General features: G+C 39.9%; 1 protein-coding gene across 4 annotated transcripts in view; it reads left to right on the top strand.

Moving 5' to 3' along the window:
- The window catches only part of HTR7 (5-hydroxytryptamine receptor 7), a 97,562-nt gene extending 73,765 nt beyond the window's left edge, over window positions 1–23,797 (top strand). Inside the window, exons 2-3 of one of the 4 annotated variants that reach the window (XR_815622.4) lie at window positions 12,093–13,103; window positions 14,050–14,396. Coding sequence is in view for 3 of the 4 variants with exons in the window: in XM_005225424.5 (XP_005225481.1) it covers window positions 12,093–12,851; window positions 20,239–20,281 (802 nt within the window). In the remaining variant the exon portion in view is untranslated. Of the gene's footprint in view, window positions 1–12,092; window positions 13,104–14,049; window positions 14,397–20,238 lie in introns of those variants that run through there. The other 3 variants (XM_005225424.5, XM_059881983.1, XM_059881984.1) reach the window with 3 other exon arrangements.
- Window positions 23,798–26,411: the final 2,614 nt, after the last annotated feature.

Genomic DNA, 26,411 nt, shown 5'->3' with positions numbered 1-26,411 from the left:
CTCTTGCCTGAAGAATCCTGTGGACAGAGGAGTCTGGTGGGCTGCAGTCCTTGGGGTCACAGAGAGTTGGATACAACTGAAGCAACTTAGCATGCAGTATGCACAGACATAATTTTAAGGATTTTATTCACTTACCTTCTTTCTTCAGTACTGCTTCTTGGTGTGAGGTGGGATTAGAAGCCCCTTAAGACAGCATATTAAAAAGCAGAGACATTACTTTGTCAACAAAGGTTCATCTAGTCAAGGCTATGGTTTTTCCAGTGGTCATGTATGGATGTGAGAGTTGGACTAGAAAGAAAGCTGAGCTCTGAAGCATTGATGCTTTTGAACTGTGGTGTTGGAGAAGACTCTTGAGAGTCCCTTGGACTGCAAGGAGATCCAGCCAATCCATCCTAAAGGAGATCAGTCCTGAATGTTCATTGGAAGGACTCATATTGAAGCTGAAACTCCAATACTTTGGCCACCTGATGCAAAGAGCTGACTCACTGGAAAAGACCCTGCTGCTGGGAAAGATTGAGGGCAGGAGGAGAAGGGGACGACAGAGGATGAGATGGTTGGATGGCATCACCGACTCAATGGACATGAGTTCAGGTAAACTCCAGGAGTTGGTAATGGATAGGGAGGCCTGGCATGCTGCAGTTCACGGGGTTGCAAAGAGTCGGACACGACTGAGTGACTGAACTGAACTGAATTGAGTACAGTCACATAACTCTCTCTCTATATATATTTTTCCTTCCTGTAATCTTCATACTTCTTGGCTAAGGTTTTATGCCATCCTTTCCTTTATTGTTGTTAGTAAATTTGGGCTCCCTCTTTGCCTTGCCATTTCTATTTCTCTGAGTGGGAAAATTGTTTGGTGGGAAAATTCAGAGTCTATTATATAATATATAATAGATAAACTGTGGAAAATTCTGAAAGAGATGGGAATACCAGACCACCTGACCTGCCTCTTGAGAAACCTGTATGCAGGTCAGGGAGCAACAGTTAGAATTGGACATGGTTCCAAATAGGAAAAGGAGTATGTCAAGGCTGTATATTGTCACCCTGCTTATTTAACTTCTATGCAGAGTACATCATGAGAAACACTGGGCTGGAAGAAGCACAAGCTGGTATCAAGCTTGCGGGGAGAAATATCAATAACCGCAGATATGCAGATGATGCCACCCTTATGGCAGAAAGTGAAGAGGAACTAAAAAGCCTCTTGATGAAAGTGAAAGTGGAGAGTGAAAAAGTTGGCTTAAATCCCAACATTCAGAAAACTAAGATCATGGCATCTGGTCCCATCACTTCATGGGAAATAGATGGGGAAACAGTGGAAACAGTGTTAGACTTTATTTTTTTGGGCTCCAAAATCACTGCAGATGGAGACTGCAGCCATGAAATTAAGACATTTACTCCTTGGAAGGAAAGTTATGACCAACCTAGACAGCATATTCCAAAGCAGAGACATTACTTTGCCAACAAAGGTCCGTCTAGTCAAGGCTATGGTTTTTCCTGTGGTCATGTATGGATGTGAGAGTCGGACTGTGAAGAAAGCTGAGCGCTGAAGAATTGATGCTTTTGAACTGTGGTGTTGGAGAAGACTCTTGAGAGTCCCTTGGACTGCAACGAGATCCAACCAGTCCAGTCCTGGGATTTCTTTGGAAGGAATGATGCTAAAGCTGAAACTCCAGTACTTTGGCCACCTCATGTGAAGAGCTGACTCATTGGAAAAGGCCCTGATGCTGGGAGGGATTGGGGACAGAAGGAGAAGGGGACAACAGAGGATGAGATAGCTGGATGGCATAATCGACTGGATGGACATGAGTTTGAGTGAACTTTGGGAGTTGGTGATGGACCGGGGGGCCTGGCGTGCTGTGATTCATGGGGTCGCAAAGAGTCAGACACGACTGAGCAACTGAACTGAACTGATTATATAATAAAGTTCAGATACAATTGTAGTGATTAGCAGTAGGCGTAATGTAAGGATCACTATTGATCTCCCGTATTGTTCATTTTCATGACTTTCTGTAATTGTTTAAAAATTTCCTTTGATAGTTTTTAGTAGATGACATAGAGAGTTTTACATAACAGATGGCTAAATAAATGAGTTGACAATAAGATAATTTATATGTTTGCACTGAATGACAGAAAAATTCAGTAGAAAAGCACTGCCTTATGATAGACTACAGACAAAATTAGTCTCACTGGAAGGCTTGTCTCAACTTGAGTAGGTAGGAAATAGGTCTTTGTTGAACTCCTGTGGTAGGATATTTTCTGTATCTTTAGCTTCTGTTATGACGAAGTATTTGTGTAGGCAGAGTTCTAAGATGGTCCCAGTGTGCATGCCCTGTTTATTCCTTCCCCTTGAATGTTAGGGGCCTGATCTAATCAGGTGAGCCCTTTTCAAAGTGGGTCTAAAGATCAAACAGGTTGAGACCTGCAGCCAGTGCTGTCCTGGTATGCTTGAAGGTGGCAACCTCTGTGAGTTCTACGGCTACTGGGAAATGAATTCTACCAACAGCCACATGTGTTTGAAAGAGTACTCTGAGCTGCATATGACACCTCAGCCCCAGGTAACATCTTGACTTCAGCCTGATGAAACCATGAGTAGACAACCCAGTTGAACTGTGTCCAGACTTTTGACGTACAGAACTGTGAGAACTGCAGAATTGGTGTTAAATTACTGAATTGTGGTAATTAATTATGTAGCAACAATATATGAATATTTTAAAAGTACTTTTAAGTGATTTGCTTTAATTGTCTGATTCTCTCCTTAAAGGGAAACTTGTATCTTGTTTTATAATTTACTTTTTCAAAGAAGAAAAAGCTTTTGTTACGGTTTCCAAATTTTTTGAATTTTGTCGCTTTTTTGTCCCTGCTTGTCCGCTCACTTTTTTCTTCAATGCTAAGGTCAGAATGGGGAATTTAGATTGTTTACTGGTTTTAACTATAATTACAGCTTGGACACACTGATGAAAATGGTTTAAAAGTATAGTAGAACCCCGTTTTAAAGATAGTTTTATCCTTCTTGATCATGGTATATGATCCTTTTAATGTATTGTTGAATCTGGTTTGCTAGTATTTTTTAAAAAAATGTTTATTGATTTTTGGCTGTGCTGAGTTTTCTTGGCAGTGCGTGTGCTCTTCACGGACTTTCTCTAGCTGTGGTGAGTGGGGGCTACTCTCTAGCTGTGGTGCACGGTCTTCTCATTGCAGCGGCTTCTCTTGTTGGGAACTGTGGGCTCTAGGGCTGTCTGGCTCAGTAGTTATGGCACATGGGCTTAGTTGCCCCAAAACATGTAGGATCTTGGGGCTTCCCTGGTGGCTCAGTGGTAACTGCCTGCCAATGCAAGAGATGTGGATTCAGTCACTGGATCAGCAAGACCTCTGAAGAAGTAAATAGCACCAGTGTTCTTGGTGGTGCCAAAAAAAAAACAAAAAAACACTCCAATATTCTTGCCTGGGAAATCCCATGGACAGAGAAGCCTGGCAGGCTGTAGTCCATTGGGTTGCAAAAGAGTCAGACACAATTTAGTGGCTAAGCAACTGCAACAACATGTGGGATCTTAGTTCCTGGACCAGGGATGGAACCTGTGTCCCCTGCGTTGGCAGATGGATTCTTCACCACCAGGAAGTATCTAGTTTGCTAGTGTTTTGTTGAGGAATTTTGTCCCCATGTTTGTAAGTGATATTGGCCTGTAATTTTCTTTTTCTGTGATGTCTTTATCTGGTTTTGGTATCAGGGTGATAAAATAGATAACTTGGACCTACCATATAGCATGGGGAACTCTACTCAATATTCTGTAATGACCCATATGGGAAAAGAATGTAAAAAAGAGTGGCTAAAAATGAACGGATCTATGCACACATACAGATAAAATATACTACCAAGCTACAGTCATCAAGATATTATGGTACTGGCGCAAAAACAGAAATATAGACCAATGGAATAAGAGAGACAGCCCAGAAATAAACCCATGTACCCATGGATACCCTATTTTTGACAAAGGAGGCAAGAATATACAGTGGGGCAAAGATAGCCTCTTCAATAAGTGGTGCTGGGAAAAATGAACAGCTACATGTAAAAGAATGAAGTTAGAACACTTCCTAACACCATACACAAAGATAAACTCAAAATGGATTAAAGACCTAAATGTAAGGCCAGAAATTATAAAATTCATAGAGGAAAACACAGGCAGAACATTTGATGACATGAATCAAAGCAAGATCCTCTCTGACCCACCTCCTAGAGTTATGGAAATAAAAGCAAAAATAAATAAGTGGGACCTAATTAAACTTAAAAGCTCTTGCAAAGGAAAGCAAAGGAAACTATAGACAAGGTGAAAAGACAACCTTCAGAGTGGGAGAAAGTAATAGCAAATGAAACAACTGACAAAAGATTAATTTCCAAAATATACAAGTAACTCATACAAATCAATACCAGAGAGACAAACAACCCAATCAAAAAGTGGGGAAAAGACCTAAACAGACACTTCTGCAAAGAAGACATCCAAATGGCTAACAAACACATGAAAAGATGCTCAACATCGCTCATTATTAGGGAAATGCAAATCAAAACTACAATGAGATATCACTTCACACAGGTCAGAATGGCCATCATCAAAAAGTCTGCAGACAATAAATGCTGGAGAGGATGTGGAGAAAAGGAAACCCTCTTGCACTGCTGGTAGGAATGTAAAGAAACAGAACATCTCCAGAGCATGTCCTCTCCCCTCAAGGCAGTGACACTTCTGGCTCCTGTCACCGTAGATTCGTCTTGGCTATTTTTGAACCTTGTGTTCTCTTTCGAGTTTGGCTTCTTTAGTTCAGTTACGTTTGTGAGAATCATCCATGTTGATACAGCAGTTGGTTCATTCTTGTTGTTTTATAGAATTCACTGTGTAAATGTACCACAGTTTATGTACCCCTTCTCCTGTTGTAGAACTGTACTTTTTTATTCATGCAGAATGGGTTGGTTTTATTTGGGCTTATTACCATTACTACTGCTTTGAACATTCTTATATGCATATTTTGATGCGTGTTCATTGTATACTTAGAAGAATGCTGGTCATAGAGAAAGAAATGTATATATATATATATATATATATATATGTATATATATATATACATATATTTATTTCAGCTTTAGAAGATGTTAAGAAATGGTTTCCTGAAGTAACTACATCTGTTTACATTCCCACCAGCAATGCATGACAATCAGAGTTGTTCTTTATCTTCACAAAACACTTGGCATCATAATTTATTATTCTTATTGTCATCATCATCATTATTTTTAATTCTAACTGTTCTGATACATGCTGGTGTATCTCAGTGTGCTTGTACTTTGCATTTCCCTCACGACTCATAATATTTAACACCTTTCCATATGTTTATTGGAGGTCAGTAATTTGCAAACTTCTGGAGAAGGGAATGGCAATCCACTCCAGTATTCTTGCCCAGAAGATTCCATGGACAGAGGAGCCTGGCAGGCTATATAGTTCATGGAGTTGCAAAAGAGTCGGACATGACTGAGCAACTAACACAATTTTCAAACCTTGGGACATGCTTCATTATTGGGTCTTGAAATCAATTTAGTACATTAAGACCAGATATAAAAAATCTGAAATTGGATAGCATACAGTAGAAGAGAGTGATTTGCAAGTTGTAATGGTAAGTATGGTTTAGTAAAACTTTTGTTTGAATTTCATATATGTAAATATATGCATCTGTATCTATATACCTTCATAGATGTACATACATGTGCATGCATCAGTTTTAAATTTGCATAAATAAATATTGGGTTGGCCCAAAAGTTCTTTCATGTTTTTTCAAAAATCTTAAGAAAAAAATTCAAATGAACTTTTTGGCCAACTCAGTATATATATTTGTACTGAGTGATGGTGGAAAATGTATTTCTTATTGTAAAAAAATAGTTATTTTTAATTCATGTCAGAAAGATTTTACAAAACTCTGCTGTGTATTACACATTAAAAAAAATCTACAACTTTATCAAGACATAAAAACCATGCTTATCTTATTTTCATTTAGCACAGTTCTGAAAGATAGAACTAATGGCTGAGACACTGGAAATGTGATTCATGATGGTTTTGTTAGACCTGACTGGAAGCACACGATTAAGATGAGATATATAAAGTAACAATAAAGCCCTTCATACCGTACATGTAAAGTCTTTGTGACTGAATGAGGGACAATGACTCTAAAAGTACATGGGATAAAGAACTAGAAATATCAGTCCCAAATAAAGTGCCCAGGGTCTCCAGACCTTGAAAGGGAGTCTTTGGGTGGTAGCCTGGGAGTCTGTGTTTCAACAGCTTCTTGGTGATTCTGATAATCTGATAATTTGGGGAACCACTGATGTAGGCTGGAGATTGCCATGAATTTCACTTACTGTAAGGAAGGAGGTCTCACAGAAGAGGTCTTCTAAATGTACAGACCTTTTTAAAGCCTAACATTCAAAAAAAAAAAAAAACCAATGTATTTCAGAGTAATTCTACCCAGTTTCCTTACCCCATAAATGATTATTCTATATTAACAAAACTCAGGAGAAGCCATTTAATTAAAGAGCCATTATCTATAATTTCTATACAGTTTGAATGGAAGATAGGCAGCAGAGTTAATTTGCATTCTAATCCCTCTCCATGTATATAATAATTCTCTAATCCTCTTTTTCTCTAAACCCCATTTTAACGGAATCCCTAATGTGAATTGCATACATTTCTCAATTATATAATACTTTGCTGCCTTTGTCTTTGAGATTTACTGTACTTTCACATTTGTATGCATTTAAAAATAAAATTCTGAAGGCTTTATAAGCACCCCGCTTTCTAATTAACAGTGAGCATAAAATGTTAGTTTGACAAATGTTAGCCACGCATATAAGGGAATATTTAGAATCAATCTAGGCTGCCCCCCCCCCCCCCCCCGCCACCGATGGTAAGATTTGTATTATACAAGATTGTGGAGGATCAGTTTATAATTTGGACAAACACTTTCCTGAATACCAGTATTACTTTATATAGTAATTATAGGATTTCAGATGCCAGTAAGTTCTGTGTTCTTTGTATGAACTTACGAATGTAATAAAACACTTTTGAAAGCGAATCAAATGAAACTATCTAAGATTTAATTGTCAGACTTTTAAACCAGATTATCTCTGCTGCCAAAATCACTTATGTGACTTAGGAATCACAGATTCCTCTTAGATCTTTTATTTTGTTCTTAGAATTAAAATGACTTAAAAAAAATTATGTAAAGTTAAAACTTAAGCATAAAAAACAAAGAGAAAAAATTTTTAAATCTCCAAAACTCAGTTAAAATTCTTGTTACTATCTTGGTAGATATTTTTCTAGACATCTCAGTACATACACATGCACACACACTCATGAAAACACCTAGATTTATATAAACAGGTTAATACAACATATGATATTCTACTACTTGTCTTTTAGAGCTAGTCATCATTTCCTATCCACTTCTTGTTGGGCTTTTTAATATCAATAAATAGATATGTATCTCATCATTTTTAATGGTAACATGATATATATACCTACACATTTTGTGTGTCTGTACCTACACACAAAAAAATATCTATCGATAGATGTTTAGATTGCATCTTTTTCCTCCTCTCTTTCTTATATGTTTAGTGAATATCCTTGCACAGTAACCATTTTGCACCTGTACAATTATATTTGTAAGTCAGATTCCTAGAAGTCTTGATTGCGGAGCTAAAAGACAAATGCTGATGTATATTAATTACCAAACTGCCCTCCCCAACTTTTATCTCAGTTGAAACTCCCACTGGCAAAAAGATAGCACATTTGTTTTTTACATTTTCCCAATATTGGGTTTTGTGTTTCTTAAAAGTTGACAAGTGATTCCAAATTCTAACATTATTTTAAAATTTGCATATCTTTAATTATTAATGAAGTCATACATATTTCCGAGTGCTTATAGAATATTATTTCTTTTGTGTTTTATTGCTTCACTATTTTTATCGGGATGGTTGTATTTTTCTTACTGACCTGTAAGAGATCTGTGAATATTGATATATTGTTCTTTGGACTGCAAGTCTCTCATTTGACTTTTAATTCTGTGCATAGTGATTTTTGAATTAAATGAAATGTTTCTTATTTATTTGTATTTTCATGTCAAATTTTTGTCAAAAATTTATCAATAGTTTCAAGCTTATATATCATTTTATAATATCAAGCTTTTGTATCCAAAGGTTAATAATGACCTCTGGCAGGATTGCAGAAATATCTGTATTTCCTTGTAGCAGTCTTAGGGTTTAATTTTTTTACATGATAATCTTTCATCCATCTGGGATTTATTTTTGAATAAGAAGAAAGATAATTCAGATTTATTTTTTACCTCAATTGCTAGCCAGTTGTCAGACTTCATGAATATCTAATCTTATACTCTGATTTAAAATTACTTACTTTCTGATATTAAATTCTCTTATACTTTTGAATATACTTCTGGGATCTATCTTGTTCTATTGGTCTATTTATTTCTGAATAGTTATTATTCAGTTTTTATGTCTGTGGATTTATGCTATTTTTTATAAATATGCCTTCATTTTTCATTGTTTTTGGATTTTGTCTACTTTTGTATATTTACTTGATGAACTTGAATCATTTGGTCAAGCTAACGAAAGAATTGCTAGGATTTTCAACTAGACTTCTATGATATTTTTACATTAATTGAAAGTGGCACTTTTATAGTACTGGATTTTTTTATAATTTTTTTTCTTATGGATTCAGGGATTCTCTTAGGTCTATCAGTAGCATTTAATGTTTTCTTTTATATAGGCCCTGATCATTTAAAAAGATTTATATAGATATTTTAATTTTTTGATTGTTGTGAATGAAATTATTTTCTTCCATGAAATTATCTGTTAATCTTTTTTTAGAAAGCTATTGACTTTTGTTTATTTATTTTATTTCCAGACACTTTAATGAGCACTCATATTTTTTCCTAATCATCTTTTGGTTGGTTTTAGCTTTCAGAAGTCTTAGATGGTACCCAGGAGACTAAAGAAGAAAATATAATTCCCTTATTGTAGAACATTACTTGAGGTGATTATAGAATAGAGCCTAAAAAAGGCAAGTTTATGGAATATAATTTGTATATCCAGGAAGGACTGAATCCTCATCACTGAAATATAATATAAGTCAGACTAAATATATTAGATTGAGTAAGTATGCTGTTATTATAAGATTATTTAATATTCTGATGTGTCCTTTGATACTCAATTAATTAACCTCTCAGGATTAATCTTTGTGGATTTCATTTTACTTAACGTAAGAGAGAAGCTAAATTTAATTAAGCCTTAAGGTATAAGTTCCTTTTTAAGTAATGAAAATGTGAAGGATGGAAGGGAAAACTGAACCGACTTCCTCAAGAATTAGAGTTCACCAGGTTGTGAGTTCCAGGCTTGCTAATTTTTTATATGACCCCACAAATACAGTATAATTTCTCATCTTGTCATGAGTAATCCTCCTTCCTCTTTCCAGCACTTACTGCTCCAACTACCCACCATCCCAACCCCCAGTAAGATGGTCTGACAGTGCCATCTGGTGGCCATGTAAGAAACTGTATGAACTAATCTCTCTCATTGGACCTGCAGCCTGGGTTGATACAATAATCCTGGAAGCCAGTTCCAGGCTTGGTTGGCATTTTATGCCTGTGGCTACAGTCAGAGGGAGATGATCAAAGTCCAAGTCCTAGCAAAGGCTGCCTAGGGAATCTTGGAAAGAGCCCAGGCTCCATCCACAGGAGTTGGTAGAGGGCAAAAACTAGGTCCAAAAAGAGAGGTCTGCAAGAGAGTTTTAGCAGGAAAAACTTGGAGAGAGCCCCTGAACCAAAGCAAAGACAGAGAGAGGTTTTATTTTTTAGTGGAACCTCTGCATTCAGCCATAGGGCACAGATGAGCTTGATTTTAAGCTTCTCGTCAGTTCTAACATCTTGCTTCAGGGGTTTCCTTATGTACCTTCCCTGCCCGCCCCCCGCCCCGCCCCGCCCCATAGCTTAAAACTCAGATAATTTCAGACATTTCCACATAAGGCCAAAGCTGCTGCTGCTGCTAAGTCGCTTCAGTCGTGTCCAACTCTGTGCGACCCCATAGACGGCAACCCACCAAGCTCCCCCATCCCTGGGATTCTCCAGGCAAGAACACTGGAGTGGGTTGCCATTTCCTTCTCCAATGCATGAAAGTGAAAAGTGAAAGGGAATTTGCTCAGTCGTGTCCGACTCTCAGTGACCCCGTGGACTGCAGCCCACCAGGCTCCTCCGTCCATGGGATTTTCCAGGCAAGAGTACTGGAGCGGGTTGCCAGTGCCTTCTCCAGGCCAAAGCTACTTCACACTAACCTTCTCTTGATCTTCCTCCTTTCCTCCTCCTTTCTCTTTTCCCTCCCTTTTCAGCTCTCACTGTTGAGTTCTCAGGAAAACCCCTTTCCTTCTCATCCTTAATTCTATCTGGGAGGCAAAACACAATCCTAGTTACAGCTGAAAACCCTAGAGATTGTGCTCATGGGCTAGCTTTATTGTGGACAAAGGAAGGCAGGAGTGAGGATGAAGAACTGGTCCCATTGACACCTGCATGCTTGGGGGGAGGGGTCAGGGGTCACTTTACCATGACCACAAGCTCAGTAGTCCCGTTCACCCCTGCAGGATTTCTCCATGTGCCTGCATTCAAGGTTTGTGTCTCTTTCATTGGTTTCATATTTCCAGCGTTTAAAATGGCACCTGGCATATAGAAGGAACTCTGTTGATATTTGTTAAAGGGATGAATGAATGAATATTGTCACTGAATAAGCAAATCTGGCTGCTGCTGCTTTTTTTTTTTTGTTACTATAGTTCAATTTTACGTTATTGCAAGTGTTGCATTGATGCTAATTTTCATTATGAAAGTGACTTTTGTGAGATAATTCAAGCATAATGTGTGAGGGTATTTCTAGCACAAAAACGATTATTTTTTAAACTCCAACCCGTCAAGTGACAGACTTTCAAGAAATAACATGTTGGTAAGTTGGTCATTCTCTGTACCTTTCCTTTTGATGTTTCAAGAATATGTCATATATATATATATATATATATATATATATATATATATATGAAAAAACCAACAGAATGGCCAGGCTTTACCTATCTTGGCTTATCAAGTGCTCTTTGAATCCCTTCTCAAATAGAAGCTAAGACCATTAAATATAGAGAAGAAAACAGGTTTGGAAAGCTGAAAGCTACCAAGCATTTGGCAGAACATCTTGCTGACTATGTTTTCCCTGTTTGCTTAGTCTCTCTTGCATTATAAATCCTTGATAATAGACACACAGAAATATTTATTCTCTGTATAGAACTAAGCACAGAGGAAATGTTGGGTTTGTCTCATATTTTTCAGAATTACGCTTTTCCTTGTGATCCTCCTTAGAACTGGAAAGACAAGGCAGGCTGTTTTTATTTTCTAATGATTGCTCCTAGGACATTACTCTTGTGTGAGAATTTTTCTGGGGATAAAAAAAAAATGATCACTTGCTACTTTCCATTCCCAAACCCTAGGATTTCCTAAATATCTCACAGATCTCTGTGATCTTAGAGAAGTGCTTTCATTTCAGTGCAAAGGGGAAGTGAAAATGAATTCAGAGCTGGTCTGAATTCAGACAGTGGAGATCAGTGGGTGAATAATCTCTGAGTGTGGTAGACCTTGGCTAGCCTGTGAGAGTGTATCGCAACATCCCACCAGGCTTGATTTCAGTGGCAGCAGTCATGGGGCGAAGGCAGATGTTGAGTCTTTGGTCCTTGACCACACAGACTGTGAGAGGCTGCAAGGTATAAAAAGAGCATGGCCCAGCATTACAGGCAGAGGGCTCAGGCTGAGTGCTGGCAGTGCCTTTGGCTGGCTATGTGACCTGGAATAAAATACACAGCCTCTCAGAGCCTTAGTTTACCTTTCTGTGAAATGGGAAGACAGATGCCTGCCTAGAAGGGACTGTAAGGAAGGGAGCTCCTGGGTTCATAGCCTAGTGGTGCTCCCCAGTCGATCAGCTGTGATCACGGCAGTCATGTGTTCTCTTCCCACTTCTCTCCCAGGTACCTTGGTATCACGAGGCCGCTGACGTACCCTGTGAGGCAGAACGGGAAGTGCATGGCCAAGATGATCCTCTCCGTCTGGCTTCTGTCCGCCTCCATCACTCTACCGCCGCTCTTTGGCTGGGCTCAGAACGTCAACGATGGCAAGGTGTGCTTGATCAGCCAGGACTTCGGCTACACGATTTACTCCACTGCAGTGGCGTTTTATATCCCCATGTCCGTCATGCTTTTCATGTACTACCAGATTTACAAAGCCGCCAGGAAGAGCGCCGCCAAGCACAAGTTCCCTGGCTTCCCCCGGCCGGAGGAGCCCGACAGCGTCATCTCCCTCAACGGCATGGTGAAGCTCCAGAAGGAGGTAGAGGAGTGTGCAAACCTTTCGAGACTTCTCAAACACGAAAGGAAAAACATCTCCATCTTTAAGAGGGAGCAGAAAGCAGCCACCACGCTGGGCATCATCGTCGGGGCCTTCACCATGTGCTGGCTGCCGTTTTTCCTCCTCTCGACCGCCAGGCCCTTCATCTGCGGCATCGCCTGCAGCTGCATCCCGCTGTGGGTGGAGAGGACATGTCTGTGGCTGGGCTATGCAAACTCTCTCATTAACCCCTTTATATATGCCTTCTTCAACCGGGACCTGAGGACCACCTACCGCAGCCTGCTCCAATGCCAGTACCGGAATATCAACCGGAAACTCTCGGCCGCAGGCATGCATGAGGCCCTGAAGCTCGCCGAGAGGCCCGAGAGACCTGAGCTTGTGCTGTAAGGTCATTTATCACTGTTCCCTTCTATCCCCCCAACCCTTTCATGGACCTCCTTTCTGAAGCACATGGCAGAAAGCTTCCAGAACCAGTAGCAAGCTTATTTTCTCCCAAGTGTATCAGATTTGAGTCCAGAATACTGTAGTCTTCCACCCCATAGAGTTCCAAAAGCCAAAGATAGGTATTCAGTTGGATTGGAAGAAGAGACTGATTTGCTGATGAATCGCAATTGATGCCATGGCTGACAAGGAAGGTGATGTTTTTCCTCCTTTCTCTGAAAATAACATTCACCTTAGGTCCTTATAGCTCTAATTCTTGTAACAATATCATTTTAGTTGCTATTACTCTTACATCTGGTAAAGAGAAAAGAAGTAGTCTGAGGCAGTAGGGAGTGGTTAGTGTGGGGAAATGCCAGGGTGGGGCAAAGTCTTGATAGATAGAGTTTTCAGAAAGTGCGACCCAGCTTTAGGAGTTGGGAACTGATAGAGAGTTGTTGAGTTTGTCTAGGAAGCAATTAGTGACTTTTCAAGAAGCAATTACAATAGGACGTTGGAATCTGGAAAAGGACCGCAAAGAGCCAATGGTGGTAAGGAAATATAACACACACGTGGATTAATTTGGTATTGTAAAGAAGGAAGGAGACAGCATAGCAAAGTCATCAGGTCCAATGAAGATCTTGTTTTAAATTTGAGGTAGAGGAGACATTTTCATATTTGAAAACTGAGGGGAAATAAACTAGATTGAAGAAATAGAAGGTGCTGGTTAGAGAATAGATCAGTGTTGAATGTGAGACAAGAGGTGTCCCTCTTCACTGAACCTTGTTCTTTGGAATTGGCCAGAGAACCCTGGACCACTGTAGCTGAGAAGGACCCTCCCAGTCATTGTGGCCAGTCCCTTCCTTTGACAGAAGACATAACTGGGTCATGGCGAGTGAGCTATCATGCAGTGATTAGTGGTACCTCTGGGTCTAGATCCCACATCATGTGAATCTTACCTCCAGATGCTGTCCATATACTAGACTGCTTTTATGTGTAATCAAGGTGGCCAAGGAGACCTCTGTGCTCTCAGCTATCTCAGGGGAACAGGGTCCCAAAGTACCCTCATGGGTTATGGTAGACTCCAGAGCTCCCAACTAGGATACACACCAGACGACTCTGAAAACCTCAAGGAACTCAGCTTGTTCTCTAACTCATCACCAGGATGAAGGAGGCAGAAACATCTCCCTAATATGGATAAGGGAAACCAGAGATCATCATTTCCTGTCCTAGGAACTCAAAGTTGTAAGACTACAGATATGCTAATTCTTGAGCTGTGAAATAGCTTCACAGGTATTTATTTTTACTTCTATTCTATACCCTGTTTTGTATATAAGAACTTGTTCATAATAAAAAGTTAGATTTTCTTTTTTGAAAGAATACAAGGACTTCCCTGATGGTCCAGTGGTTAAGACTCTGAACTTCCGTTGGAGGGGACACAGGTTTGATTCCTGGTTGGGGAAATTCCCCATGTTGCATCAAAAAATAAATAAAATTTCATTATAAAAGAATACAGTCTTTTGGTTTCAGAATATATGCAATGAGCGACCTATATTACCAAGGATCTTTCCAGGTTTATAAGATTCTTACTGAATCAACCTCTAGTGTTTATCCACCAGGACCAGGTTCTAAATTCCTTCAGGGAAAGAGCCACGTCTTAGCCAAATTTCTGTTTGTAGAATCTTGTGCCTGACACGTAATAGATAATCCAAGTAATAATTTTTAACAATTGTTGAGTACCTACCAGATGCTATCAGGGTGTTTATCATTCTACCTGTAAACTAGTTGCTTCTGGCACCCCCAGTTTTCAGAGGAATAACAGGCTTGGGACATAAACTAGCAGCCTAAGATTACATAGTCTGAGTGGTAGGTATGGTATGAATCAGCCCAATGCATGTGCTCTTAACACTTGGGTAGCACTACTTGTCAGATGACTTCAGTCTATAGTAGCAATGAGCTTGTGGATGTTTTGAGCTAGGGGTTTTAACCATTAGTTCACTAAGAAGATGTTTAGAAAAACCCATTAATAGGAGTAAGTTAAGTTTATTAGACTTACTGCAGTGTAAGAGGACACCTCCTTGACGGAGTCTTGGTCATTTCTCTGATGAGGACATAACAAATGTTATTGATAGAGTTTGGGAGCTTGGGCTGGGTAGTGCTAGGGCAGAGAAGTGAGGACTGGGCAGAGTTTATTTGTGATAACTTTGGATTGGTGGGTACAGCTGAGTGAGGACCACTTTTAATGAGCAAACTGTCAGTCTTGAGGAGTAAGCTGGTTCAGTTGGTGTGCAGTCTTATGTTTTAGAAGCAACTCTTTCCTGTAACAAGTACTGGGTTCTTTTGCCTGGCTCCAGAATTGTTCAGCTCAGGAGCTGGAAAGCGTGTTGGTTTCAGTTCCCAGGAGTAACATGCTGAAAGGTGTGTTTGAAGAAAGTCTCTCTGGCAGCAGTGGGAAGGGCAGATAAAATAAAAAGACTGATGGCAGGGGGTCCAGTTAAGCAGCCAGTGTAGAAACTAGGAAAGAACCGCTGAGGTGCTGAACTAGAAAACACCACTGTGTTAGTTTTCCTTCTACACAGTCAAAGAACTCGGGGATAATTTTATCGATTACTTTAGCTAATAATCCACACATAATTCAAAAAAATGCTAATTTTTCAAACATCATACAAATAGGTTTTTCAGTTTAAAATAATAGTTACCCACATTTATTGATGATTCACTCTCAGATATTCTTCTAAGCACTCCATGTGAGTTATGGCATTTAAATTCTTAAAGCCTTCTGGGAGGTTGGTTTCCTTTATCTTCATTCTGTTGGGGAGGTCAAATAATTTTTCAAAGTCTACATGGGGAGCTGCATTTGAGTGCAGGACATCTGTGTTCAAATGTATTTTTAACGTCCATGCTGCTATGACTTTTATAAAAGTATTTAAATCAGCTAATATAACATCAAAAGGTATTTGCCTTTGCATCTTTAGCTAGTGTGGAGTCTTAGGTATTAGTTTTCCTGTTAATCTAAGACAAGGATCAGCAAACTTTCACTTTGAAGGGCCAGATGGTGAATATTTTAAGTTTTTCTAGCCATATGGTCTCCACTGAAAATACTTATTTCTGTCTTTGTAGTGAGCAACAAGTCCTAGACACAAGTAACCAAATGAATATGGTGGTATACAAATAAAACTTTATTTGCAAAAACAGGTGGCAATCTGGGTTTGGCCTACAAGTCATAGTTTGGTCTCCCCTGGTCTCAGAAAATGATTGTGTCCTCATTATATCTCTTTCTGTTTAAATGTTTAATTATTGATTTTATTTAGAATTATGGAATGTTAAAATTATTTGGGATGATGGACCTAAGTATTCATTAACTCTAGGAGATTTCTAATTAGTTGGAATAGCTGCTACTTAAAAAATTCTATGGCAGGCAGTTTTCTTTTCCCTTCCAATGTGGGAGGACTCATTTTTAAATTCTTGTTTATAACTGTGTCAAGCATTGAGGAGGATACAGAAAACATACGATGTCTTTCTTGCCATAGCACATGTATTTCTATCGTACAGACTATATGTAAACACACACACAAGCTCATTTACTCTTTTTGTGTTGAGAACACAAGGAAAGTTGGAGACAGGAAAAGCTATAAGATTCAAAGGAGAGGAAAATAACTCAGTGATTTCCTTACCTCTGACCAGGGAATACTTCCTAAAGGATATGGGCTCAAGTATGACTATCAGGGTCAAAGCATTTATGTCTACAGGAGACTAGAGATGACATTCCTCATGAAGGGGACATTTCTTATAGAGGTGTCAGTGTGAGACTTTATGCAAGGGACAGGCTGACTGAAGCATTGTTGTAGGGGAGATTTAGAGATCATAATGGAAAGATCAAATAAATTAAATTATGAAGGATCTTCCATTCTAGCCCCAGAAATTTTAGGGATTTTTTTGTGTAGGCAAATGGTTCTCAACCAGGGTTAATTTGCACTCCAGGGACATTTGACAATGTCTGAAGATGTTTCTGGTTGTCTCAGATAGGGAAGGGGAAGACCTCCTAGCATCTGGTGGGTAGAGGCTGAGGATGCTGCTAAACATCCTATCTTACTCAGGCAGCCCCCACAGCAAATAATTACCCAGCCCAAAATGTCCATAATGCTAAGGTTCAGAAATCCTCCTGTGGGCAGAAGGAAGCCATTGGCCAAATCTCTGCAAGTAAGGAAAACGGAGTCACCAAAACCATGAGACTGATTTGGTGGTATCATGTGGAATGAATTAGAAGGTAGAGGTTGGAATTGAGGCATCTCTTCATTGGCTTGTTTTCTCCAGAAATATTTGAGAGCCTGTTGTGTACAAGGCATGGCACCAGGCATGGCAGTGATAGAAGGACAAATGAGCGGCAGTCCTTGCCTCTGGAAGCTCACAGAGCCAGTGGGCGGGGTGGCTGTAGACGTGGTGGGAGTGGTGGCTAGTAAATGACTAGTGACCAGAACTCTCCCTATGGTCCATGCTCTGCACAGCCGCATTCAAGTAAACAGCTGGAGAACCCAAATCAACTCTAACTCTACTCGAGTCTCTGGAATAATGATCTGGCATCCAGTCCATAGCTCACAGCAAATCTTACAAGCCTTTGTTCCCCCTCCCTGTCTTTCTAGCACACACATTTCTTGGCCAACCTAGAGACTCTGGGCTGCTCCTTCCAATCTCTCCAGCCCTCTTTCCACCACCCCGCCTCCCCTGGCTGCTTAGGTTCTAGTCTCTTTTACTTTTGCCCCAACTCCATCTTCTTGGCTTTCTTTTTTCCTCCTATATAATAGTTTTCCTCCTTTCCTGTATAAACAATCTACTAGCCTGTGTATTGCTACTTCCAAATATTTCCCCATTTTTTTAATCTGCATAACGAGAGGCTCAGGAGTCTGGCAGGCACTCGGGAGTCTTCCTTGGCTAGGGAGTGAATAGAGGGAAAAGGCTATAAATACTTCACTGGTAATTATAATGTACTACCCTAAATTACAGTCTTTGTCACCTTTTCACAAGTATTCAAATACTGATAATATAAAACCAAATGTGATAATGTGATAGAAGCAGGGACTTTTTTTTTTTTTTTTAATTTGATGACTTTATTTATGGATTTGCTTTGAATTGCCAAAAAGCGAAATGGCTTTTAAGTGTCACATTTGGATGACTTTTGTTCTTCAACACCATTACTGTGAACAATATTGAACAGCAATTTCTAAAATACTTCCGTGTAAAAAAATTTCATAATATTGTTTTCAAGTAGCTCTGCCTTCCCTTCTCCCTTCTTCCTAGCAAAGAGACTCTTACAGTCCCTAACCATTGCAGTTATAGCAGAGTCATCTTGAGTTCTTGTCCTGAATGCTGTTCCATGGTGAGTACTGAAGCTTAGGAATTCAGAGTGAATCTGCCTTGTCTTTATGGGCAAGGAATCACTTAGGAGTGATTTGAATCACTTAGGAGTGATTATAAAAAAATAAGATGAAATGGGTCCTGTTGAAAATTGGGAAGATACATCACGGCTCTTGAAACCCTGGATGTCTGTGGTAGGATGTTATCTTAAAGACAAAGCCAAACAAAAAGTTGGTTGTTTCATTAATTTTCTTTCCCCTGAGTAGTATTTTCCTCATCATTGACTAGCTGGAATTCAGCTCTTTATTTTTATTAAATCATCAATTAGTACTAATAATAACTTGTTCACTTCCTGCTTTGTACTTGCCTACATTTTAACTTTGCAGCATCTCTTTAAAGTAAGAAAGGCAGGCAATTGACCTCACTTGCTTCTTTCTAATATTTTTGTTTGTTTTCTTAGTAGACAGTAAATACACACAGCACGAGATAAAATCAAGTAGTATAAACATGTCTACAAGAAAAATAAGCCTCAGGGGGATGTCTTAGGAAGAAAGTATCCATGATGAAGGGAATATCATCATGAAGGAGATGATCTTTGGGGTGGGTCTTGAATAAAGAGTAGGATTAAGGGATGGCAGGGGTGGAGGTGGGTTGGGGGCTACTCCGAGAAGAGGGGACAGTATGGACAGAGGGACTTAGAAGTGGACAGAGACACAGTAAGACCCTTGGCTGTGTCTTTAGTAGGACCTGGAAGCTGGGTAGATTGGGATCAACTTGGAGGGCATGTGGGCAACGTGGGCAGGGAGAGAAATGAAGGTTTTTGAGCTGGAGTGAGAAAAGATCTACTGGATAAATAGGAGTTCACAGTAGGAGAAGGGAAATGGGTAGGAGACCAACGTAAAAGTGATGAGGCCTGCCCGAGGAAGGTGGGCATTCAGACTACGAAAGAGACCAAGGATGTCTGGACATTTGGAAACTAACAGGTAGGTTGTGAGGAAAGCGGAGCTTCAGAGATGGTGCTGGAGCCTGGTGGCATTCAGTAAAGCTCATGAGCCGCTGTGAGCCTCAGGGGAACTGCAGTCTCCTCTGTGGGGAGGAGGCAGAGGCCCTGGGACAAGAGTAAGTGTGGAGCCCTGGAGGGGACACAGCCTCTTCTCAGTGCCTTTTCCTAGCTACCCAGCAGCCTGGAGCCGGGGGTCAAAGCCGGAGCACGGTGCTTCCCCTCAGGCACCATGGTGGGGGTGAGGAACAAATTGAGTTGATGTCTTATGGAGAAACTGATCCTGTCACCAGGGAGACTCACTCATCAAGTCTTGACAGCCATGTGAGGAGGCACTTTCAATGGGACAGGGAGGCAGAGGCCCCGAACCCTCTTAGACCCAGCTCTCAAGCACGGAGATGTAGTTTGGTAAGTTGAGACGTCCTGTGAAGGTACTGAGTTAGAGGCGTTTATCTAGAGGGATTTGGCTCTGCACTAAGGAGAAAGGGACTTTTCTTCAGCTGTTGGCCAAGACTTCTCCTGACTCACGCCATTTCTGTCAACCTGGGAGGGAGGAAGCTAGGAAGGAGGGGCTTCTCGGCCTCTGCACACAGGGTTTACTGTAATGCATCCTTCTAAGTTTGAAGGGGAGGACACTTCCCATTGCAGTTATCATTATTCTTTTCGGGTACAGCAAGTGCAGTAGTATTTTGAAAGGATTATTGAGAATAGAGCCATTTGGGGCTGTATTATAAAAGGGAACTCCTAAATGGGTTATCTGGAGCTGATTTGCAAATATATTAAGGCCTCTGCAACTTGTAGATGTTACGAAATGTACGACAAAAGTCACAGCACTTTTTCTTCCCCCTTAGATGCTCATATCCCCTTAGAAACCACAAATAATTCAAATTATCAAATGCTGTAAGAATTAAATCCACCCACCACAAAACAACTCACAATGACAGTTCTGCTAAATCATTTTCTTGCGTCCTCTTTCTCTCTCCCTCTCTCTCTCTCTGTAGACAAAACTCTGACTACTGTAGAAAAAAAAGTCATGATTCATGATCAAAAGCAGAATAATGGAGATGAAATAAACAAGGCAAGACAGAGGTGGAAACAGAACGCAATCATTTGCCGAGACTTCGGAATGGAATGCGGCGTCTGTCCTTTCTTGGGATGGCTAAGACATGACCAGCAAAGTATATCCACTGTTCAGAGTGTATCGTGAGAGGGATGGTGACCTCTCCTTGTTTTCTGTGGATCCGTGCTATTGTGTGCACGTGAAAATGGCCTGATCGGCTCAGCTGTAAGCGCACACACAGAACTGAGTTCCAGAAAGAACACAGTTTCTGGTGCTTTGCTTCTGTTCAAGTCTGTGCAAGTGAAGAAGTTCCCGTGCACACTTCTCATGCTGTTGAGCCTAGGCCTTGTGGTGAATATTCAGGAATCATTCATGAGACAGATGTATTTTGCTGTGGGACAGAGGGTGTTTTCCTCAGCCCACTGCGGTAAGCCTAGTGATGAATACGCTGCATGTCCACATTAGAAAACAGAACCCTGTCATCAGCCACTACAAATGATCTCCCAGAGCAGTGTCTGTTCAAAGCTTCTGTCAAACAGTTTGGCTTTTTTGCAGGGTCCCTGTGATGTCCCCACCAGCCTCCTTTCTTTGTTAACTCGCTTCTCGTTCTGGAGTAACTCAGGAACAGAGCTCAGGATGGAGAGAATCTTAAAACCTGAATAAAGCTTTTTTTTTTTTTTTTTTTTAAATCACGGTCACTCTTCTTCTGGGGGCTCCTGAGAAGGGAGGGGCATTCCTCCTGTGAGGAGTTTTCCCTGGATGGAGAGCGAGAGCTGCCTCCCTGCCCTGCACATGAACACGATGGTTGGCACAGAACTTGTGACTGTCCTTTACACCTCGGTGCTGTGGGCCTGCGGGCTGGCTCCTAACTCTGAGGTTTGGGGGAGAAAGGATGGTAACAGTGGGGTTTCCATGCAAGGCCGTGATGCTTTTGGAGACGGAGTGTCCTTGTGCTAATTCTCATTGAGCAGCGGTGTATGTGTGCCCCGGCGGTCACGTGGGGCAGTGCTGGGAAGCCTCTGTAGTACCATTCTGTTCCTTCTAGAGGGTTGGTATTTGTGTTCTCTGTATCTGAAATCACATGTGTGCCTGGTCAATTCTGTTCTCGTCCCCTGTCCTTCCCAAAGTGGTAGATATTCAGGGCAGGTCAGGACATGGAAAAGTTCCCTTTGTACCTGGGATTTTTTTTAATGGTTCTATGTAATATTATGAGTTAGGGAGACAGAAAGTAGATCAGAGAAGAGTACCTCTAAGGGGACGAAATGAATGCAAACCTTCATTTGACAAGAGAGAATGGAAAGAGAATATTATTTTCCTGCAATATGTGTAGCTGTTTTCTCACAGGATAATGTGGAATTCCAGCATGGATGGCAGATTTCTTCCAACTTTCACTGACTTCGCTTCTTATCACACACAAGGAAGGGTCTGCCTCTTTGAAAGGGGAGGTGGGCACTGTCCTTTCTGATAAAGCTTGTACCAATTCCTGAACCGCGGATTTGCTGAAGTAACTGTATATACTTATATCCATAATTTAACTGATGCGTCCTGGTCAGGTAAATGTTGTTAAATTTGAAAATGTTTTATTACATTACATCAAATAAAATTTATTTGTAGCTGTAATAAGGCAACTTAAATAATGACTTTTAATTGATGGTCTGATGTTACAAATGTCACTCTATGTAGAACTAACACAATGGCAGACTTTATGTATTTGCTGCAATCCTAACAGGTAGCTAAGGTAGTTCTGTACTTAATTGCATCCTTTTTGTAACTTTTTAAAAATAGTGACCGTTCATTCCTTGATTTGATTAATAAGCATTTGTTAGGCTCCAGCTGCATTCAGCAATGGGGACATTGAGGGAACCAGGATGGTAAAGCAAGTCCTTACTTTTGAGGAATTTACATCAGAAGGCAGACTTTTCTCAGCTTGTCACCATGTCGTATAGTAAGCACAATAGAGATTTTTAAGGAGCGACGTGTTTCTTTCCTGTAGTTTAAGTCAGGGCCTTATGGTTAACTGGATTGATTCAGGTTTTCATAGGTGTTTAGTTTTTTTTATTAGGACCTTAGTTATTAAAATTGGTTCTTTATCCTGCCTGACTTGCACTCTCTGCCTCATCCTAGTTACAGTGGCTTGTCACTGGATACTGTACTCTCCATGCCTAGCAGCCAAAGGAAAAGAAAAAGTAGAAGCTGGGAGAGAATGAGAAAAAATGTCAAACAATTTATACTATTTCACCTATGATGTAATTTGTACCAAAGGTACAGCTTTTTTTTTTTTTTTTCCAAAGGTACAGCTTTTAACTAAGAATTGGGAAAATCACTTAAAAATTTTATATGTATTTTTGGACGATTCAGCAACCATGACTATTATAACGAATCTCTCTTCTGACTCTAGGGTATCAGTTATTTTCTGGTAAGACCGAATATTGGGAAATGATAACTTAGGAAGTGGCCTACTTGTAAGGAGTAACTTAGTGACTGTTGCCTTAGTGTTTGATTTTATTTTGTAAATATTAAACAGGGGGCACTCATAGAACCTAGGTTTTCTGGAAACTGTTTCATAAATTCTTAAAGCATTTACTGTGGTGTCACGTGCCTGAGATGCCTGTAAATGCTTCTGATGATCATATTTTCATGTAATTTTATTAGATTCATCGATTATAGACATTACCTCAGCAAGACAAATAGAAAATTCAGGCAATTTTTCAAACAGTTTATGCATTGCGGTAATAATAGTTTTTCCTGGTGGCTCAGTGGTAAAGAGTCTGCCTACCAGTGTAACAGACGCACGTTCAGTCTCTGCGGGAGACGCAGGTTTGACCCCTGGTTGGGAACATCCTCTGGAAAAGGAAATGGCAACCCACGCTGGTATTCTTGCCTGAAGAATTTCATGGACAGCCAACTACAGAGAGCTACAGCGGGCTACAGACCATGGGGTCACAAGAGAGTCTGACGTGACTTAGTGACTAAACAACAATAACAACAAATATAATAATGTCTGAATGGCATCTGGGGATGATGAGAATTTTCCTTTTAGCGTTTCAGTTGTCCTGTGAGTTCTCATTCAATGGATAGAAATGTTTACGAATCTATTGAATTTTTAAAAACAGTCCATGCTCCTCCCTATCTGAGTATCTTCACACATGTTTTCCTCCTCTGCCTGGAATTTTTTCTTTCTGTTCTCAATTATTGATTTTATGTATGTTTTCTCATTGTTTAGTAATTCTTCAAGGGCATGAACCGCGTCTTTTTTTTTTTTTTTAACCAATATTCCCAGCACCAAGCACCATGCTTGGAATTTGTATAGAAGGCAAAAAATATTTCTTTTTTTAAATTGAAGTATAGTTGATTTATAATTTTATGTTAGTTTCACGTTTACAATAATGTGATTCAGTTATATATATATTTTCAACTTATTTCCATTATAACTTATTATATAAGATATTAAATATCATTCCTTATAATATACAGTAAATCGTTGTTGGTTATTTATCTTATATATAGTGGTGTTTATCTGTTTATCTCATACTCCTCTAATTTATTCATCTCCCCCATCCCTTTCCCTTTTGATAACCGTAGTTTCTTTTCTGTGTCTGAGTCTGTTTGTTTTAGAAATGGATTCATTTGTAATATTTCTTAGATTAACATGTAAGTGGTATCATATAAAATTTGTCTTTCTTTGATTTATTTCACTTGATATGATACTCTCTCAGTTCACCCAGGTTACTGCAAATTCTTTTTATGGCTGAGTGATAATGTAGTGTGTGTATTAGGTTGGTACAGAAGTAATTGCAGTTTCAGACCATGAATTTTAAATCATTATAAGTAGGCTCAGGCACCTCTTTATTAATCAAAACAGGAACCACTACAATCAACATATTTTTGCTGACAAGAAAGAAGTTTGTTTATTCCTGTAATGTAAAAATCCATGCTTCGGGATTTCATGAACGCTTGGAAAGCATTTTCTGCCTCCTGCGGGTTATGGACGCATTTTCCCTGCAAACAGTTGTGAGATGCTTGAAGGAGTTGTAGTTGGTGGGTGAGAGAGAGGTCAGGTGAGTATGGCAGATGAGGCAAAACTTTGTAGCCCAGTTCGTTCAGCTTTTGAAGCGTTGGCTGTGTGATGTGCAATCGGGCATTGTTGTGGAGAAGAATTGAGCCCTTTCTGTTGACCAATGCTGGCTGCAGGCTTTGCGGTTTTCAGTGCATCTCATCGATTTGCTGAGCATACTTCTCAGATGAAATGGTTTTGCTGGGATTCAGAAAGGTGTAGTGGATAAGACCAGCAGCAGACAACCAAACAGTGACCATGACTTATTTTTTGGTGCAAGTTTGACTTTGGGAAGCGCTTGGGAGCTTCTTCTCAGTCTTACCACTGAGCTGGTCACGGCTGGTTGTCATATAAAATCAACTTTTTGTTAAATGTCACAATCCCATTGAGAAATGGCTCATTGTTGTTGCATAGAATAAAAGAAGATGATATTTCAAAACAACAATTTTTTAAATTCCCTGTTGTCTCATGAGGCACCTGCTTAATCGAGCTTTGTCACCTTTCCAATTTGCTTCAAATGCTGAATGACCGTAGAATGGTCGATGTTGAGTTCTCTGGCAACTTCTTGTGTAGTTGTAGGAGGATCAGCTTTGATGATTGCTCTCAGTTGGTCTTTGTCAGCTTCTGATGGCTGACCACTGTGCTCCACATCTCCAAGGCTCTTGTCTCCTTTACAAAACTTCTGAAACTACCACTGCACTGTCGTTCATTAGCAATTCCTGGGCCAAATGCATTGCTGATGCTGCAAGTTGTCTCTGCTCTTTTACGACCCGTTTTGAACTGAAATTAAAAAATCACTCAAATTGGCTTTTTGTCTAATGTCATTTCTGTAGTGAAAGTGAAAGTGAAGTCTCTCAGTCGTGTCCAACTCTTTGCGACCCCGTGAACTGTAGCCTACCAGGCTCTTCCGTCCATGAGATTCTCCAGGCAAGAATACTGGAGTGGGTTGCCATTTCCTTCTCCAGGGGATCTTCCCGACCCAGGGATCGAACCTGGGTCTCCCACATTGGAGGCAGATGCTTTAACCTCTGAGCCACCGTGTAAGATAAATATAAAATGAACAGCAAGTAATTACTCATTAGCAAAAAAACATAAAGTGAGAAATGCTCATGAAAATAATGTATAACATAATGACATTTATTTAAGAATGTATTGCAATATCAAACAGCAAAGTTCAACAATGTACAACCAGTTACTTTTGCACCAAGCTAATGTGTGTGTGTGTATGTGTGTGTGTTTGTGTGTCAAATCTTTATCCATTAATCTGTTGATGGATGCAAGTTCCATGCTTTGGCTATTATAAACAGCACTGCAATGAACACTGGGTTTGTGTATCCTTATTGCTGGGTCATATAATCGATCTTTTTTAAGTTCTTTAAGGAATCTCCATACTGTTCTCCACAGAGGCTGTACCAATTAACATTCCCACCAACAGTGTAGGAACTCCCTTTTCTCTATACTCTCTCTAGCATTTATTATTTGTACACTTTTTGATGATGGCCATTCTGACTGGTGTGAGATGATACCTCATTGTGGTTTTGATTTGCATTTCTCTAATAATTAGCAATGTTTTGCATCTTCTCTGGGTTTTCCTGGTGGCTCAGGTGGTGAAGAATCTGTCTGCAATGCAAGAGACTTGGGTTCAATCCCTAGGTTGGAAAGATCCCTTGGAGAAGGGAATAGCTACCCATTCCAGTATTCTTGCCTGGGAAATTCCATTGACAGAGGCACCTGGAGGGCTACAGTTGATGGGGTTGCAAAGAGCCAGACATAACTGAGCGACTAACATACACACACACACAGCATCTTCTCATGTGCTTTTATGTCATGGTCATCTGCATATCTTTTTTGGTGAAATATGTTTAGGTTTGCTGCCTATTTTTTGATTGGGTTGTTTCTTTGTTTTAAATTAAATTGTTTAAGTTGTTAGTATGTTTTGGAAATTAACCCCTTGTCAGTTTGCATCATTTGCAAATATTTTCTCCCACTCTGTAGGTTGTTTTTTTCTTTTCGTTGATCGTTTCCTTTGCTTTACAAAAGCTTTCAAGTGTGATTAGGCC

This window comes from Bos taurus, chromosome 26, assembly GCF_002263795.3.
Source record: "Bos taurus isolate L1 Dominette 01449 registration number 42190680 breed Hereford chromosome 26, ARS-UCD2.0, whole genome shotgun sequence".
NCBI classification, from domain to species: domain Eukaryota; kingdom Metazoa; phylum Chordata; class Mammalia; order Artiodactyla; family Bovidae; genus Bos; species Bos taurus.
Note: the sequence above shows the minus strand (reverse complement) of the source record. Positions and strands in the feature narration are given on the sequence as shown.